Source organism: Papio anubis, chromosome 12, assembly GCF_008728515.1.
Source record: "Papio anubis isolate 15944 chromosome 12, Panubis1.0, whole genome shotgun sequence".
In the NCBI taxonomy this organism is placed as follows: domain Eukaryota; kingdom Metazoa; phylum Chordata; class Mammalia; order Primates; family Cercopithecidae; genus Papio; species Papio anubis.
Window position 1 is genome coordinate 30,296,727 of NC_044987.1, and position 20,295 is coordinate 30,317,021.

Sequence of the window (20,295 nt, forward strand, 5' to 3'; positions counted from 1 at the left end):
TTTGATGATGATAAACAATTGTCGCATTTTGTGTAACTGTGAACAAGATGACCTCTGACGTCTTCTCTCACTTAAGTCCCTTACCATCTTCTCTAAATGAATCCATTATGTAAAAGGAAAGATCCTGTGGTTATGTCATATGTGTTTACTGTAGCTTCAGAATAGTACTTGAAAAGATGGCTATTGAAGAGCCATCTTAACTGATAAGTTTCCCCTGGCTTCTCATGTCAAATGCAGAGAGAGCAGAGTGAATGTTGTTCAGTGTCTGTATATCAAGGTCTACATATCATTTCATATAAAATAAAAAGTTTTATATTTTATAAAATATAAAATATTTTATAGGATTTATTTTAAATGCCCAGAGTGTTTCTTGAGGGAACCTATACTCATGCTATTGATCTTATGTTGGAAGAAGGATTACTGTCTATCAAATACATCTAGTATGTGATTACCCTCTCCCCACTCCACTACCTTGTGGACTACTTCTACCTTTTTAAAATGTAAATATAAATATCACCTGAAATGATACAGGCTAGAATATTACAAAAAGTTTAACCTGTACTTCAATTATCTAATAGTTCAGAACACAAATATTTTGATGCCTTTTGAAGTAGCACTTAGAATCAAAGTAAATTAGTACCTTAGTCCTAACTGGACCAGTAGTACCACTGCTTCTTCTGTCTTCCATGTGGACCTCACCTGCTCCCTGTGCACCTCACAGAGGACAGCACCTCAGCCCTCCCAAATGATCCATCATCTCTGGAACCAAAATGATTTTCCTTTTATTAGGGTTGGATAGAGATTAGAACGGTGCCTCTGGGTAAACAGGGCAGTGTTCATATTTTGCCACTAATGGATATGGGAAAGAAAAGAAAATGTGTGACCAGGAAAAGGACCTGCTTTTCTTAAAGCATGTGCTAGAGTACACAAAATCTGGACTAAGGCAGGAGACATGGGATCTAGTCCTGGCTCTCTCATGAGTTAGAAGCAGCCTCATTGGAAATCAATGGCTCTGGACTCTGATTTCTGAAATAGCAATAGTTTGCTAGGTTATGCTGCATTAACAACCCTGAAATGTCAGTGACTTATAAAAACAAAGGTCTGTTTCTCATTCATGTTACATATCAGCTGCTAATCACCTTTAGCTGAGCCCCATGTCGCCTCTTCAGTTGGGAATCCAGGCTGAAGAATCAGTTTCCTTCTGGGACAAGCTATTATTATAACAGAGAAAAAAAGAGCAATAGAAGTACATACAATGTGTTTTAAAGCTTCTGGTCAAATGTGACATTGATCACTTCTACTTACATTGTGTTGGTCAAAGCAAATCACATGACCAAGCCTGCCATCATGGGAGCAAGAAGTAAACCCCTCCCACAGGAAGGGCACTAGGGAGAAGTTCTGCAAGACGAAACGTCATAGGGATGAGCAACACAGTACCTCTAAGTCAAAAGCATTGGTAAATGATTTGTAAAGTGTCCTATAGCCCCCAAATTACAAGCTTTAATTCATGAGTTAGAAACAGCAATAATTAGTTGGGGTGTAGAAATATTTTATCGAGAGATAGGAGGCTGGATAAAAGATGACTCAGTCCAAGAACAAACTAAATTCCTATATAAATTAGTAGCTTGCATAGGAATAGTTTTTAATCTTTAAATTCCTTTATTTCTGAAGAAGGGTCTTGTCCTGTTAAGATGTTTTATTTGACATTTTGAAGACTATATTAAATAAAACAGTACTTTAGATACATAAATGGTAATTTACAGCCAGCGAAGTACTGTTATATATGCCTGTTCCCATTTCACATGCCAAATCGGCTGTTTGGTTTGTTTCCCATGTATGCCCAATGCCTAAAACAGTACTAGCAATGGGTAGGCACTCAATACTTTGCTGGGGATGGTGAGGAACTACTTTTGTATGAACGATATTGTAGATAATTATGGGGTGGTGAAGGACTGTTTGCCATTTCCTTTTTCCCCAGGGAAAAAAAAAAGCAAGAAGAAATTACATATTCTTTTATCTAATGATGACAGAAATGACCAGCCAGGAAACCTGAAAAATCTCCTCTTTGAGAAGGCCCAAACTATTTTATCTAATGTATCTGTGCCTATACCCAGCTCATATAGTGATAGGGAGAGTGAAATGAGATAGGAGATGTTAAAGCTTTCAGAAAATTTCAAAATCTTCGTGCACATTCTAGGTGATAGTACGTTAGGCCATTGTAAGTTTGATGCACCAACATTTTTTCCAAGGAAAAAAATGTGAAAATGTGTGAAGGCTAAGCGCTTTCTTTGTGACAGGCACTTTTCTGATAGCTTTACAGGTAGCACGATCTGTTTAATCTTGAAAACAGCCCCCTGATGTAGGAATTACTTCCATTTTCAGATAAGAATATTGAGGTACAGAAAAGTTAAGTAATTGGTACAAGGTCTCTAGCTAGTAAGTGGAGAAGTTGGAATTTGAATGCAGAGAGTCTGACTCTAGAATTTGTAACAGGTGATTCCCATCTCTGTGGAGGTATTAATATAGCCATCTTTCAAATAAAAAAAAATATATTAGAAAGATTGTACTCATTTTGGAAAGAATGTAATGAATGTCTACCTGGGCCAGATAGTTTCATGTGAATTATCTAATTTACTCCTCAAACTAACCTTATGGAGGAAAGAAGATATTTTTCCCATTTTACAATCAGGAATCTAAAGCATAGAGGCTTTACCTTGCCTAAGGTCACACAGTCGGTGTTCCATATGTAATTCCATATGTAATTCAATTGAGTGCCTTGTCTCCAACATCAGTTTTTAAAAATGCTTTAACATGGTGATTATCAAATCTTTTCTACCATCCAAAACAGTGCAGGCCTTATTGGCAAGCTAAGTAGCAAAAGAGGTTCTCAACTTGCCTCCTCTTCATTTACAGGCATGGAGTTTGCTTTTATTTTGTTTGTACTTAGAGTTCCTTTGATGAAAGCCATCCAGGGCCATTTGTATTCAAGCATCTTTATGATCCCTGCTGGGTTTAGAGATAGCTTTTAGTAATTCCTCCAAATCAATTCCTGCTGACCAACCTCAAGGGTCATCATAAAGTACTTAAGGGATTCTCATCTATTGAATCCTCTGATCAGGAAAACATTCTAACTCTTCTTTGAAAAAGAAAGGTAATTTTGTACCCTGCTGAGGGATAAGATAGGACTAAATTGTATTTGAGGAAAATGCTATTATAATTTGAGGGGTTTGATTACCAAAATAAGGAATGACTTCTAATTCTAAGATTGCCTTAAAAGATTATGGACATTTCAAAAAGTTTTTCCAAACCAACAGCACCAAATTCCTTGTCTTCAAATTTTTTCCACCACCCTCATTTCCCTGAATAGCTATCTGTTGTTTCTTGTTTGTTTCCTAGGAACTCCATTATGTTACTTAAGTTCACTGAATTCCAGATGATAAAAAAAATGTTCTTTGTATTTTTCATATGCACTGAAAAGGGGGCATATAAGCAGAGGAGGTGAAGATGTGGCTATATTAACAACCAGTTTCCTACAACTTAGTGTAATGCAGTACAGTATGTCAAGAGACCTGGGCTGCAGACACCAACTGGCAAGTGACACTGACACTTAACCCTTTGGGGCTGAGTTTCCTGTATGTAGGATCAGGGTGGTCAGGATGACAGCTCTGCAAGAGCAGTGACGTTGAAGTTCTTTTTGTTTCTTTTTCTCCAGTACCTTGAACTGTGCAGTCAGTAGTAGTAGAAGCCATAAATACCTGTTGAAGGAATGATGAAATGAATCGCTGAATAGATGGTTAAGAAAAAAATCCCAAGTGTGGTCTTCAGGATCCTCTGATTTGTCCTGTACCTTCTTTGTCAGTCTAATTTCCTGTCTGTTACTTTGGGCACATGACATACTCACACTTCCCAGATGATGCCACTCTCTGCTTTAGTGCATGCTGTCTCCTTCACCTGCCTGCTTCCCTATCAAAATCCTTAATTATTATTCAAAAGTCAATTCCAAGGCCACTTCTTCAGAGACCTTCCTCCAGCCTTCCTAAATGAACTTAAATTATTCTTTCCCCTGTAGACCTATGAGTCTTTGCTTATGGCCCCAGTAGAGCATTTATTTTTATAGATTGAATTGTTCCTTTATTCATTCTACAAATATTTATTACTATCTGGTATTTAACAGTCAATATGCTATGACTTTACATTACTCATCTCATTTGAATCTCACAGCAATTCAATGACTATTCATTCTTCCATTGCAACACTATTTGTTGAATATAAAAGGTTAACAGGCCCTGTTGTAGGTACTTGGTGGGAGAGCAATGAGAAAGTTAGAAAACATTTCCACCCTTAAGGAGCTTACACCCTAATGGAAAGACACAAACTTGGAAACAAGTACAGAAATAAGTCAATAAGATGCTATGGATTGAATGTGAGTGTTTTCCCTAAACTCATCTGTTGAAATCCTGATCCCCACTGTGATGGTATTGACAAGTGGAGCCTTTGGGAGGTAAATAAGACATGAAGGTGGAGCCCTCTTGATGCGATTGGTGCCCTTATAAGAAGAGACATGAGGGAAAAGATCTCTGTCTCCACCATGTGTGGACACAGCAAGAAGACATCCATTTGCAAACCTGAGCCCAACCATGTCAGCACTCTGGTCTTGGACTTCCCATCCTCTAGAACTGTCAGAAATAAAGTTATCTTCTTTGCAAGTTACATATCCTATGGGAATTTGTTCTAGCCGCTCCAACTGACTAGGACACAAGATAATTCAAGATAATGGTAAGCCATTAAAAAACTTAAAGCTGCTTATATACAAAGGAATGACAAGAGTGGGACATTAGAATTAATCCAGACAACACATTTCTTTTAAGGTCAGTTTTGCTTCCCATGCATCCATGCATTAGCCAACACCTTGCTCAATGACTTACATACTTTGGTCATTCAAAAATATCAAATAGTGAATAAAACTACTGGAACTCAGTAGTCTATGAGATCCCTTGCAACTTCCAAACTGGTAAGAATAAAAAATAAATAAAAATCACAGTTTAAAGTGTAAGTGTGAGTCATGAGGCCTGCCAAAAAAAAAATCCATGTCCAAAGAATATCTCAGCTAATTCTTGGGCCTGGGCAATAACCTAGTCAGCTCTGAATTGTCCCAGTCCAGTAGAGAAGAAGCAATAGTTCACCCAATACCTGTTTTTCCTTTCACTCTGGAATGCAGTTTATCCTTTTTAGGCACCAAAAATACCTTTGTAATTATCTTTGGTTTAGATGAATATGGCAGTAAGTTTGCATTCTCTAAGTACACAGATGTAATGGTACAAAAAAATTATAGCAAGACGCAAAGGAGAACCAATCTGGGATTAAAATTTTGCTGTGCAAAGCCTAGTGTTTTCACTCATAAAACTGTTGATGAGTATTGCTGGTGCAATAACTGGTCAAAGTAAAGGATGTTCCTGTTAACTGATGATAACCAAAAGTAAAAAGGAATTTTGAACGCCCATACACATGAACTAATAGAAATTAAATTGCAGGATCTCTCATTTAATTACCATTTATCCTATTCCAAAATGATCCTCCCAGCCTGGAGGAGAAGACTTTAAATTGTTTACTTGGAGGGATGAAATCCTACAGACTGAGTCAGGCATTTGCCCCCAGGAAGTCTCTTTCACTGATATTAACCATGGCATTTGGCAACAGTATTTTTTTTCTCTTTGTAAAGCTTTATCAGCTCTCTCATAAATTCTTAGGAATTTATGAAAACCTGTACTTAGCACACTCTGAAACTCATGACCTGTGTGCTTGGCACTCAGTTCCAACAAGTTCACCTAATGGGCCCAGATAGCAAGCCTGCTTTTGAGATCAGAAATGTGCCAGCTGCCTTGGTTAGTGACTAGTTGACTGGGGAGTGGAAAGAGGAAGTACAAAGTCAAGAATATACGAATCTCACCTTTTGTGAGAAGACTGATTTGCAAGGGTATGAGTCCTACGCTTTTGTTTCAGACTTTACATTAACCATCTCTCTAGTTTAACCACATGAATGAGTCTGGAAATCCCCTTAGAAGTCATGTCAAGAAAAAGGTACGTTGAATTACTTTTTTTCATTTACATAGCTGTATAGTAGTAACATGACTCTTAAATATTTTATATTCAATATAGCCCATAGTGCCAAATGATAATTATGATGGGTGGCAGCTCTGATGAATGAACACTGGGTCCAGAGTAAGGATAAGGATGAATGTGTAGAGGGAAAAGGTGTCACAGCACAATGTCACCTCGCTAGGAAATACCCATATTTTTAAAAAGAATGGACAGCTTTTTAAATACTTTATGACTGATTCTCTTAGAAGATGTTCCCGTTTACATTATAATCCCATCACTTGCTGAGTAACATTTCATGAGTGCTCTTTTTCATGGTACTATACCAGTTGTGTTGACTGTGGCTTTGGCTTTTGGACTTCAAATGGTATTTTCTCCCTAAAGTCAGATCTTAGGAGTTTTAATTAGTAACGGAATAATTTGAGTTTTCAGAGACGATGATTTTAGCTAAGGTATTTTGGTGACATGGACTTAATCTTCATACTGTTTGTAATTCCCATTTTCTCTAATTATTGGTTTTAATAATGTAACTAGCTTTTGGCCACCATGAAGAAAATCTATTTATATAACATCAGTCAAGCACAGAGAAATTTAGCAGTTATTGGGAGTGTGAATTCCAACACAGAGGCGTGAAACAATATTTCCTCTCTTAACCACAATAGTAAAAACAAACCTAACAAACAAAAAAGAGTGCTCACTATGTACCAGGCATTGTGCTTCCTGCAAGAAAATGAAAATATGAATAATTCAAGTCAATATTTCTTCTTTTCATTTCAGACTTCTAATTTTCCTAAGAAACAGGAATAATTTCCTAAGTCATTCATTTTAGCCTGGTATAAACAGTCTTTAAGATTGGCTTAGCAATATCAAAAGTACAATATTTAATAAATTTCAGACCACTGGCGAATTGAATCAGATGTTCTCTTTGAAATGCATTTAAGGAATTTATGAAAACCTGAACTTAGCACAAATCAAGATTTGTTTATTTTATAAAAAGGATTATTTATAAAAGAAAAGAGGAATTATTCAACAAAGATAAAAGAGCACAGAGATTCAGCCACAGGTTCAGGTATCTGTGGCGCTTCCTTAATAATAGGACTTGCATCCTGTCTGTCTGCTTCCTCGTCTTTTAAAGCTACTGTAGAAATGATGAATGAGATAATTTATGGAAAGCATTTCATATAGTCACCAGCATAAAATCTATGCTCCATAAGTGGCAGGCATTACTGAAAAATAATTAATCACAGAGTTTTTTTTTTTTAATGCTAAACAACTAGTCACAAAATTTAAATCTGAACCTAGCTCTTCGGCAACAGATTGTAGAAGTACTGTAGTATTTCTCTAGCTGTAAATTAAATGTTCACTTACCAGTTAGTATGACCAAACACCATGGAAGCTATTAACAAAGTAGTATTTTGCAATGTGCAATTTTCTGTGCAGCGCCTTGATATGTGGCACCCCTCTCTCTACCTGCAAACACACATTGATCCTCTCTAGTTCTTGAGTATCATTCTCATGACCTCTTTTGAATCGATGACCCCTTCTCTTCTTCACTTGCTGGACTGGCGTTTGCTCTAATCTCTCCTTACTATATCAAGATCAAATTCCCAAACTAAGTTCAATCTGAAGAAATCAGAAACTAGCAAGTATAAAAAGTTCCTTTTCTCATAATGTAGGAAGAAAAATGAACTTTTAAAAATATCTTGACACTACACCAAGATTACATGGATGATTGGTTAATGAATTCTAGCAGTTCTAAATTTAAACATTGTACTTTATTGTCAATAATGATAAATGAAAATGTTATAAAATTAACTCTTAAGTCAGTGACAATCTGCATGTCTTATCTATATTTCTTATTAAAATTTCTTTATTTAATTAAAGATATTTTTACTATAACAGAAAGCTCCTGTCCAGGGCTTCTTGTAACTCTAAGAAACACGTATTATAAAATTTCACAGGCAAATTCTCTAACTTTGGAAGATGCTCTTTGATTCTTGTTAATTATTGATTCTTAGACTCTTGATATCCTTGTATTAAATATTCTAGCCAATAAAATCTGGCCACCTGCCAAGGCCTTCACCATATTATATGTAGAAGAGCTAGTTTGATGATGAGTCTGTGAAGAAAGTATACTTGTTAAGTTTTGGTTGGGCTACAGAGTTTTATTGATTCTAAGGGTTTTAAATTTTTGCTTTATTCTATTCCTGTAGACATTAAGACATTAGTGTAATATCATTTCCACATACATTGTTGGGTCTGCATGCCAGAAATTCAGGTACTGAAGTATCAAAAGCCTTTATTCAAAAGGATCTCCCTGTAGAGTAATCCCAGGACACAAGCCTCCAAGTTTGGCTTTATTTGGATTTCCCTCAGTGGGTCATGAACAAAGCAGAGTGTCATGAACAAACAAACTTAGAATTTATTGAAGTAATGGATGTTGATCATGTGTTTGTTCATTACTGTTTTATGAATCTTAACAAACCCCTTTGTGTTTCTTTTGAATGCTTAGAGGTGTTTCTTTTGAAATTCAAAAGCATTAAGCATTTAGAAATTCAAAAGCTCTAAGCATTAACTCAATCAAGAAGCACAGATACAATTAGGAGAGAGATTTCTTTATTTTCTGCCTCTGAGAAGTGAATATAAAGCAGCAAACAGAATACAATTTTTCAGAATGAGAGAAAATATACTGACAAATGTCTTTTGAAACTTTCCCCAAATAAGTCGTCCTTGGTAAGTTAAAGATCGTTTTATTTGAAAGCTTTATAAAAACTCCCAAGTAACTGCATATATTTTAAGTGCTGGTGAGACACATCCCTCTAGCCATGAATAGTTTGTGGTTCATCTACTCAAATATAGCATAATCACTTAGGATAAAAATGAACAGCCATCCTCCGTGAGATCCAGGAACAGGTGGTACAACTAATCATCCCAAATGTTTGAAGTATTGGTCTGGGAACAGCTGCCTGCAAAGACTTAAAGGACAAGAGTCCCTAGCTCCACTATCAAGGGACAGGAGAGGGATTCCTTTGGACGTCCATTGCTGGTGCTCAGTTAGTGGTTGAATGTGTGCAGGGTTGCTCTGGTGAAGGAATGAGTGGATTGTTTGTTAGCTTGTAATATATCTACTGCCCTCTCTGGCATGGGACCAAGATATCCAATGGTAAGGAATCTGAAAAGAAAGTTTCTCTGGAGAAACCCTTTCTGAAAATGGAAATTCCCACTCGTATCTTATTCTTTAATAGCAAGGATTGTTGTTGAGAACATTTATTATTTGTAGTGTTATTATAGCCCCAGCTATATTTGCTTTCAGCCATATAGAACAATTCAGTGGGTGAATTGTTCTCAAATTGAGCCTGACAAATGCCTGACTGACCCTGAGCTGATGGTTCATTGCATGTTTTCATAGCTGCTTTTAAAGATGTTAAAAGTTTGTGTTGTATTAGCCATGTTTTAATAGAGCCAAATGTGACCATGCTAGAACTCTTTGTAGTCCAGTTTTTGAACAATACTCTTTTACTAATTGGTGAGAAACACATCTACAAGAACGCTTTTATTTCCTACCATGGAATACATGGATGACACCATTCAATAAATGATATCATAAATGTTGAGTAATTCCTCTTTTCTTTTATAAATAATCCTCTTTATAAGATAAACAAACCTTCTTGATTTGTGCTAAGTACAGGTAAATGATTTGTGATCATTCACCCCTAAAGGCTTGTCTGTCATTTAATATGTAATATGTGTACACACATCCAGTCCATTTTTTCTTTTCCATTGTAGTTTTAGAAATTTACTGTTTTACTCAAACTAGGTGTTTACTATGACATTTTAAAACGTATATACAAAAAGAAGAAAATGAGAATATATCATTGCTAACCAATATTAATTTTTTGTGAATACTTTTTCAGTCCTGCTTCATTCACATATCTGTACATTTTTTTTCTAGCAGTATTGTATGATATGGAACATACTCTTGTATAAGCTTTTGATCTATGAGTTCATTTTATTTTAAGGATGTTAACTGTTTACCTGTTATATCTGTTACAAGTGTGTTTACTAGTTTGTCCTTATGGTTTTACTTTTGTTTTTGATCTCTTTTAGATTTATATAACATTTTGTATATGTAAGGTGTATCGATTTTTATGCTTTCCGACTTTGGCATTAATGCTTAGAAATATCTCTTTCACACTACACTTACATTAATATTTATCTGTGTTTTCATGTAGCACTTTAAGATTTTATTTGTACACATCTCTCCAACTTTCGAGTCTATAACCCTTTTCTAATAGAAACCAAACTGTGCATCCTAAACTATTTAGAAAGTGAAAATTTGAGAATCATATCTACGTTCCAAAGCTTAATAGTAAAATGCAGAGAATGAGGGAGTTTTGTTTCAAAATGCCAAATGATTAGTTTCACTGCCAAAATGTAATTATGAACTATTTTAATGTGAGGAATTAAGCTGAGGATAAATTATTTTAATGATATAAATTAATTTTATTAATTAAGGCAATGCAGATTAAGATGTCTATAATTATAGAATGATATATAACATTATTTGGTGGGTTGGAAAGAGCATGCGACTAAGAGATACACAATAGCTAAATGGGTCCTTGTCCTAACTGTAGTCATAATTAGTTGGGAGATGCCGGGCAACCCATTTGGCTCTCTGAACTTCAGTTTGCTCATATCTCAAGGGAGGTCATCAGACCCCCAGATGGTCTCTGTAAGGTGCAATAAGGTACACACAGCGCCACATTGCTAGACTCCCTATATGGACTATAGGAACAAGGTAACTAAAATACCAGCTCCTTTATGTTAGGAGGGAAGATACTACAGTTCCGGAGCAGGAGGTGAGGAAGTCAAGAGATGTGTACCACCCTCTAGGAGCTAGTAAAGAGTTATCTCCCCTTAGAATAGTGAGCCATAGCTTGTAAAGCACTGATGTAAGTTTTCTATACCAAAGAACAGAAATGTTTTCTTTGTAAACTGAACTGTTTTAATATAGTTTTAAATGATTCTTCATTGTTTGTTCTATTTTAGCATTTCTTAAAGTAACGGTAAGGGCACTGTTCTGCTAAGAGCACCTACGAAAAGGAGTTTGTCTTCCGTTATTCTGGAGTTTGAAAATCAAGCAGTCTGCTCAGGATAATATTAAGGGTATATAACAAATAGTATGGCATAGGGACCAACCACTCAGAATGGACACTGGCTGTAAACTACTGGCTTGCTACTAGCAAGTAGCAGCTGATCATCATCCTTACGTATACACGGGAAGGCAGAGAAATTGGAATGTATACTAAAAACTCAGCTAGAAACTTGGAATAAAGAACAAATAAACAGCATCTTTGCCATTCTGGAGTGTAATTTCACTTGAGGAAGGAGATGATCAAAAGTAAAACAAACATAAAATTATTTCAGATAACCATAAATACTTTAAAGAAAATTAAGCAGGTTAAGTAGATAGAGTGACCAAGTGTGGGAGTATTTTAAATAGAATGCTCAAAGATGTTAGATATTTGAGCAGAGAACTAAATGATGAGGAGCCAGCCATTGGAGCATTTGGGGAAAGTGCATCCAGGCAGGGAACAGCAGTGAATTAAACCTAAGGGGAGAAGAGGCTTATTGTGTTATTTGCAAGCTGAAAGAAGGCCAGTGTAGCAGGAGTGGAGGTAGTGGGAAAGGTAGGATATCAAATCAGAGGACACCAGAGGAAAGAAGTTCATAGAGGCAAACAGTAGTCAGATCTTATTTTGCCAAATTCTAAGAGCAATGGAAAGCTATTGGAAGGTTTTAAGCAGACTACAGAAGTGATTTGATTTACCATTAAAAGAGATAACTCTGACCCTAGGGGAAGAGCTAACAGGCAGTTGGGAAACTTGCTGGTTTCCAAGTGGACTTGGGAGGTTATGGTGGAAGAGATGAGAAATAATCCTATTGTGGATTTAGCAGGTAAATCCTCCTATGCCAAGATTCTCCTTTGAGGGCTAAAACCTTGGAGGTTCGGTGTTTTACTTTTAATGGGATGTCATTCCCTTTTATAAGCTTAATTTAAATATGTCATCTATAAGTAATGGTAAACTTCTGAAGTAACATAACAGTTGGTTTCTTTTCAATGTCTAACATTTGTGTTGCTAAGAGAAGATAAAGTTATGTTTTATATGGGATTTAATGAAATCTTTTATCATTTGCTCTTATTAAAGTTTGGAACTGGAATCCTGTAGCCCAGACGGTGAAGAAACTAAAAGTTCTTGTGTAACATTTGTTTAGGGGCTTGTGGACCAAAGTCCCTTTCAGGTTAAAAAAATCTTAGCAAAATATTTTTACCATGTGTCTATGCAAGGACATAAACTGAAATCACAGAATTTCTTAAGGATAGATATGAAATCTAAATGACTAAGACTACTTCAAAGGGTGTCCTCATAGAGACACCCACCAGCACTCACCTATACACCTTTACTGGTCTGCTGATTACACTTTTGGAAACTGTTCCATCATTTTTCTCCCTATATACACATTGTCCAAAGCAGCTGTAACACTGTGGAAGGTCACCAACCACACAGTTTCTACTTAGAAATGAGCTTTGGTGTTCTTAGCTTTGCCAGAAAATGGGTACATGATACAGAACACATCAACTATCTCTCTAAGCATTTGTTTCCTTATTTATTTATTTATTTATTTTTATGTTTTGTTTTGTTTTGTTTTGTTTTGAGACAGAGTTTCCCTCTTGTTACCAAGTCTGGAGTGCAATGGTGCAATCTCGGCCCACTGCAACCTCTGCCTCCCAGATTTAAGCAATTCTCCTGCCTCAGCCTCCCGAGTAACTGGGATTACAGGCACACACCACCACACCCGGCTAATTTTTTTATTAGTAGTAGTAGTAGTAGAGATGGGTTTTCACCATGTTGGCCAGGCTGGTCTTGAACTCCTGACCTCAGGTGATGCACCTGCCTCGGCCTCCCAAAGTGCTGGGATTACAGGCGTGAGCCACCGCTCCTGACCAGTTTCCTTATTGTTTAAATAAGGAGATTTGACTTGATAATTCTAAAACTATTTCCAGTTCCAAGATTTAAAACTTTCCCTCTTCTGATTTTAACACATGGTCAACATAACCCTTTACTTTGTTGAATTGCATTTTTGTGTTGATACTTCCCAAATCTATATCTCAAGGTCACATCTCTCTCATGCGGTCCATTCTCATGTAGCAAACTTCCCCCTGAACATCTCCATCTGTGTATAGTATAGGCACCTCAAACACACTATGCCCAACATGACTCATACTTTCCCCAGTAAGTTGTTTATTTTTCTGTATACTTTCCTCACCTTGTCTAAGCATTGCTCTCCCTTTGAGTCTTCTACCCACCTTTTCTGCAAGACCCATCTATTTATCTTCCAAGACTCTACCAACAAATCAACTTCCTATGTGAAATTTTCTAAGCCCACTTTCTTCCCAGGTACAATCATCTACCACCTTCCATGGCATGCTGAGTAGACTGGTATCAGAGCACCCACATGAGTTTACTGCACCTGTTTATTTATGTGCTTACATTTCAAATTCCTTGAAGGTAGGAATAGTTTTTATTTCCTCATGATCCTATCAACAGCTTAGAAAGTATTAATAGCAGGTGATTAACAAATATTGAATGAACAAGGGAAAATGAAAATTCTGTGATCTGAAGATTGCTCATGTCATTACCTTACCTGGCATATGTCCTCCACCAATAGTCTCATCACAGCATGGAGAAGCCACTGGCTCTCTGGCTTCTTGCCCAGGCTTATCTGATCACCAACTTATGAAGACTCATATAAATGCCAGCCTTCATTTGATTATACACATTTTCCCCCTGTGGGAATTCAGTGTCCTTTTGTGTCTATTCTGTTTTGCAGAGTACAGATACCACATTTCTTGTTTCTTTCCTATCTTCCCTAGGATTAAGATTAGAATAACAAGGCCAGGCCCAGTGGCTCATGCCTGTAATCCCAGCACTCCGGAGGGCCAATGTCGGTAGATCACCTGAGGTCTATAGTTCAAGACCAGTCTGGCCAACATGGCATAACCCCATCTCTACTAAAAATACAAAACTTAGCCACGTGTGGTGGTGCACACCTGTAATCCCAGCTACTAGGAAGGCTGAGGCAGGATAATTGCTTGAACCTGGGAGGCAGAGGTTGCAGTAAGCCGAGATCATGCCACTGCACACCAGCCTGGATGACAGAGTGAGACTCGGTCTCAAAAAGAAAAAAAAAATGATTAGAATAATGATGTCTAGTCAGTTTCTTTCCTTTTTTACTGTAAGTTCTGGGATATATGGTGGTTTGCTGCACCTGTCAACCCATCATCTAGTCAGTTTCTAATACCTGTTCATTCTTTGAACCCCACATTTGACTCGGTTCTCTCTCAGTAATCAGCTGCAATTGTATTAAACACAGGAAATTTATATATAAACCAGCCTCATCATAACCAATTAACAAATGTACTTCCAGCTCCTCAAAATGTTAATGAAATTTACACCTGATACTAAGCTCTCATTCAGTAGGTATACTTGGGTAAATATGCTGTCAGACTAGAGTGGCTGAACATTTCTCAGCATCCTCTGAAAATACCTTCCACTCCCTGGTAAGGCTGGAAGAAATTTACTAAAGTAATTTATTTTGCCAAGGTCAGAAAGCCATCTGTGGATTGTAAAAACGACAGAATTTGTTTTCCTTCCCTTAATGTTTTTTAAACTTCCTGGTGCTGTAGTAATTAATATGGAAGTTATATACAAATGGGAGACAAGTTTGCCTTTTAAGAGAAGTTTTTTCTGTGTGATCCATTGCTATCACACATCCACTCAGGCTTATCTGAGATAACTAATGTTTTCAGGTCTGCCCTTGGCCTTCCTTCCCCAAATGGGCAGTACTTAGTCACTACCAGTCATTTTCTTCCTCTGCCATCCTTCCTTGTATTTGTTGACAGAGTCAAGAAGAACCCCTTGGAAGTTAGTGTGTCTTTGAAAAGATCACCAATATTTGGGACCAGGTCAGCAGGCAAGATTGAACATAATGCATAACCTAGTTTAAACCCACTATATGTCAATAATGATGATAATTATTATTCTTTAATCAAACACTTTGTTCGGTGCCATTGGTAATTACATAATTAATGTGTTCAATTCTCAAAACAGCCCTGTAATATAAGAATTCCATACTAGCCACTTACAGCTGAGGAAAGGAAAGACTGGAGGGGTTGTCAGTTATCTGTGGTCACACAGCTAGTAGATGGCCAAGTTAAAATTTGCATTCCTACCTGTACTTTTTCCATGTCACCAGTACTTACAAGAAAATATCCATGTCTTGAATGAGAAGGGTTCTTGAGGAGATGTGCTTAAGACAAATGGTGACCTGTTCAGCAGGAATATAGCCCTATTTCTGTTGTCACTTAGTTGGAAAAAGATTCAGAAGGCTGAGATGTTGAAACCATGCACATAATGACTTGAACAGAGGTTTGACTGACTCACATAGATGTTTCTTTGCCTTCCAGGAAGATTTCCAACCCGCAGCAGCTTCAGAGACCAACTGGGAATCAGTCACAAGCTCTATTTCAGTAAGTAATTTATTACTCTATTGCCTGCGAAAGAAATGGATGGAACAGCTAAGGTCAACCCCAAAAGGATTTCACCTGCATTAAGGACCTGTGGCTTGACCAAAAGACAGATCTCAAACAGGATGTGTTTCTCCATTTCATTCAGGTTACAATGGATTATGTCAGACACCCTTTTTCCTGTCTGTCAGAAAGGTTTCCAGGAACTGCCAGTATAGCATGGTAGGAACTCAGGTTAGGGCAATAACTGAAATATTCTTCAGTTTCAGAGCAGAGCATTCCAATTAAAGGTCTGTCCAAACATATCAAACTAGTTCATGGCGCACACTCAAGTGGGGAATTGCAAAATAGGTTTTGAATATTCCTGGGGAAGATGTTAACCTTTGCATTTTCAAGGGTCTTTTCAGACTTGAAAAATCCCAATATTTACAGGAAGATAACTTAAGTGCAAATCAGGCATGTATTCTGTTTTACTTGGATATGAAACATAACTCACCCTGAAGCTGTAAAATGGTTCATGCTCCAGTTTTCCTCTAAATTTAGTCATTTCTCAGTATTCTGTCTCCTTATCTACTTTGCACAGAAAGAGCAGACCTTGTTTTCACCAATCCTATGTGTAGCATTTATGTAGCAATAAAATACAAGATAATAAATGCAATTGTTACTAAAAGGTCAAGAGCATAGACGAAGCTTGCCCATGGCTCTAAGTAGGTCCATGTGGCTGAGTCAGAGTTTTTTTGTTTTTTTGTTTTTTGTTTTTTCCTAAAATTGATATGTTATCTTTTGCTCTCTGGGGGATTTTTTAAAAACTCTTTCATATGGCAGGATTCCTTCCCCTATGAATTATGTGACCATTTAATTCACCTGGTATGGATGCTGGACTAGAACCTCATCTGATCAAAAGATCAGAGGGATCTCTGATGGTGATAATAAGTGTTTTGTGTGCTTTCGACAGTCCAGAATACATGCTCTGAACCTAACTTGGTGTAGGCAATCATTATCAGTTAGATGAAAGTCAACACAAGGCACATAATGCTGAAGAGGTGCTCAGGCTAAGCAGGAGGGTCGCAGTAGAGGCTGATAACTCAAGGCAGACACCAGCAGTTTTTGCAACGTTGACTGAGGGTCAACGGATGCTCCAGCTTCTCAGGCACCTTCGACATGATAGCTCAGGGTTGTCTAATGATTCTTGCCCCAACCACAATTCAATTACAAGCCTTAAAGGACCCTTAACAAATTAAGAATAACCCAGGTCCTTTAAAAGAGAGGCATTCTCTCGTCCTTTTGGAGTATCTGGGGAAGTTCCCTGGGTCCAGATCCACTTCAAAAGCTTCTGGTTTGAGTTTCAAGTCTAGGTGCTGCTTAATTCTCTTGTAAGAGAGTTTCTTTACTCAGAAACTCTCAGAAACTGCAAGCTGATTTCTTTACTCAGAACTCCATTGTTCAAGAACTTTCTGGAGCAGGAGCAAGGGTCATTGGACCCACCATTAACTTCTGTTTAAACCATACCTTGTTTTTGTTGAAAGTGATTTTCCATTTTCAGAGCATTTCTTTTTTACGAATTGTTATTTTAAAGTAATGCAGTTAACTTCAGAAATGATTTTTATAAATACGTGACAAAAGCTGAATGAAATCATATTTACTGTGCAGCTGAAGGAGACACATTCAATTAGTTCTTTTTCTCAAAAAAATAGTTTTAAAATATTTACTTCAGCAACCAAAATGTTCTCGTGGTCTTATTAGGTCACCTCATCATTCATAAATATTTCCTCAGCCATCATTGCTGTTTCTGTCAACTGCCCTGAATCAAAACTTGAAAACACTAGTAAAGCTCATACACAGGGACATGTTTGCATTTTACCTACGGTTTGGATTGACTCTTCAGCCTCATGTTAGAAGAGATTAAATTTCCCCCTCCCGGAACATCACACACCAGGGCCTATCATGGGGAGGGGAGAGGGGGAGGATTGTACTGGAGTTATACCTGATGTAAAATGACGAGTTGATGGGTGCTGGGACGAAGTTGATGGGTGCAGCACAAGCAACATGGCACAAGTATATATATGTAACAAACCTGCACGTTATGCACATGTACCCTAGAACTTAAAGTATAATAATAATAATTAAATAAATAAATAAATAAATAAATAAATAAATAAATAAATTTCCCCCTCCCTTCTCAGGAACCGAGAGTTCCCCACAGCTTTCTCTGAGAGAGATATTTGTATACACGCTACGTTCTAGGCACTGCTGGGAGTCACCCCAGAAAACTCCATCAGTCATTTTCCCCAGAGCTGTCATAAGAAGCTTTCACTTGTGTGGGAATGGCTTGATGGGTGTCCCTGTTTTTATTTCAGAAAAGCAGGGAAGCATTTTAATTTCAAAGATTTTTTATGTGTTGTCATGCTCCTAATTTGATCAGCTCATTTTGAGTTTTTTGGTTCTTAGACCCATACTATCGTGACACAAATCTAGTTGTAAACCATCTGGTGCATATGAGCCAGATAGACTGTAGATTATCCAGACAATACAAGTTAATGGGGATTTGGAATTATAGTCCTGAATTATAAGTCTTCTACCTCTAGCATGTGACCTCAAGAGAGATGTGAAAGACAGAAATGATGGGCTTCCATCAGGGTTCAGCTCGTATCAAGCAGACACACACACATACACACAAGCACAGACACCCACCCACACACCTAGATTAAAGAGACAACCTATCAGAAGGAACAAATATGACTGCACCCAGATGAGAGCTATATAATATCAACAATATGACTGTAGAGGGCATCTTTAACATGGCTTGAACTGTGAATAAATCTCTGGATTCTACCGTAATGTATGACAAAGACCATGCCTCCAGAAAAATGATCGTTATTACCTGGATACACCTGAACAGAATATAGAGTGGACTCATAACGTAATGAATGTAGCATGGCAGGTAAGGTTTGTTCAGAAGAGGATGTCTGCTTATTTTAACAAGGATGACTGAAAATTAGATGTATGGTTTCTTGTAAAAGAAAAGAGCTGGCCTGACACGTTCATCAGTCTATTTCACCCTATCACCCCACTCCCTCGACTCCCTTTCCCCAACAGGGAATATTTGAAAACTGCTCCTGAGTTATAGCAATGGTAGATTAATGCTTTAAAGCCCCTTAGTTGTGTGAAGAGGGACTGTTACTCTGAGAGCAGATGATCATCAAATCACTTAGCAACCTTTGGACCTTGATTGGTTAAAGAGAGACAACATTGCCTGAGAGTAAGATTATAAATTGGGGGCTTTGCTGTCTGGGACTCAATAGCACCTATTTTTTCTTGATTAGATACTACAGTTAAATCTAAGGAAAGCAAGTTTTCATTAATTCCTATTTTCCCTTAGTGATAGGAGATATTTGCCTTTAGGGGATCTTATTTGTTTGGTAGTTTCTTGAAAGACATTTAAAAATCATTTGAGGCTGTGTGCTCTCTATTTCCTTGTTAATGGGTCATGAATTTTAACAGAGATGTTTGAATCATGGCTCATTTACCTCTAGATTGTACAAGGGTTAGTGAAGTAAGTGCTTGGAAACCTCGTGTGAGATGTATTCCATGGCAAAATACATAATCCTTTCCAGGCTTTCAACGATGTTGTGTTTCTCATTAAAGAGTCTTCCTGAGAAGTTTTAATGGCAACTGGGATCACTAGCAAACTATAACACTTTTAAAAAATACGTTCCCCCATGTGAATCCTCTCCTTTTAAGTCAAGAGAGCCAGTTTCATGGTTAGTTATCCTTGTTGACAGTAAATAAGTTGGTGAACATGCTAGATTTTATGAAAATGTCTCCAGAGTAGATTCGTACATTGGTCACACATCATCTGCAATGCCAGGTGACCTGTAAAGGGGGGATGTGGAGATTAAAAGTGGGAGAATGGAATGAATTATCAAAACTAATGTAGGAGGAGTTTGAAATTTTGATTCCCACTATTATATGTTGTTATGTGGATGATTTGGGACCATGAACCAAGAAACTGGATGACTTAATTTTATATATTTCCATCTAATCTATATTTTTAGATGATTACAGTTAAGATAAACTGGAAATTTTATGATCCACTTGGATTTGATTTACAGAAACATGAATGACTATCTTTTTAGTAATTAATTGATTTTTATCCAAGAATATGGCAAGACAATACCATGTTGTTTTTATATGGCATTCAAACGTATGATATCTTATACTCAGAAGCCTGTTTATGTTCCTTCCGTATAGTTGAATGACTGTTGTATTTCACAGCAATGGACTTTTTCTGAGTACACTGAGCTGTATGTCACTCTTAGGGGGTATCCTATAACTCTCCATCAGTAACGGATCCCACTCTCATTGCGGATGCTCTGGACAAAAAAATTGCAGAATTTGATACCGTGGAAGATCTTCTCAAGTACTTCAATCCAGAGTCATGGCAAGAAGATCTTGAGAATATGTATTTGAACACCCCTCGTTATCGAGGCAGGTCATATCATGACCGGAAGTCAAAAGGTAAGAGACAGAGACTTATGCATTCTTCATAAGCAGATAGAAATCTTAACAGTACAAGCTGAGTGTCCCTTATCCAAAGTATTTGAAACCAG

The 20,295-nt window shown here is 37.3% G+C and overlaps 1 protein-coding gene across 3 annotated transcripts in view; it reads left to right on the plus strand.

Moving 5' to 3' along the window:
• PDGFD (platelet derived growth factor D) overlaps window positions 1–20,295 on the plus strand; it is a 185,970-nt gene that overhangs the window by 131,629 nt on the left and 34,046 nt on the right. For all 3 annotated transcript variants that reach the window (XM_031653009.1, XM_031653011.1, XM_031653010.1), the window contains exons 4-5: window positions 15,626–15,688; window positions 20,005–20,203. In XM_031653009.1, coding sequence (XP_031508869.1) covers window positions 15,626–15,688; window positions 20,005–20,203 — 262 coding nt within the window. The remainder of the gene's footprint in view (window positions 1–15,625; window positions 15,689–20,004; window positions 20,204–20,295) is intronic.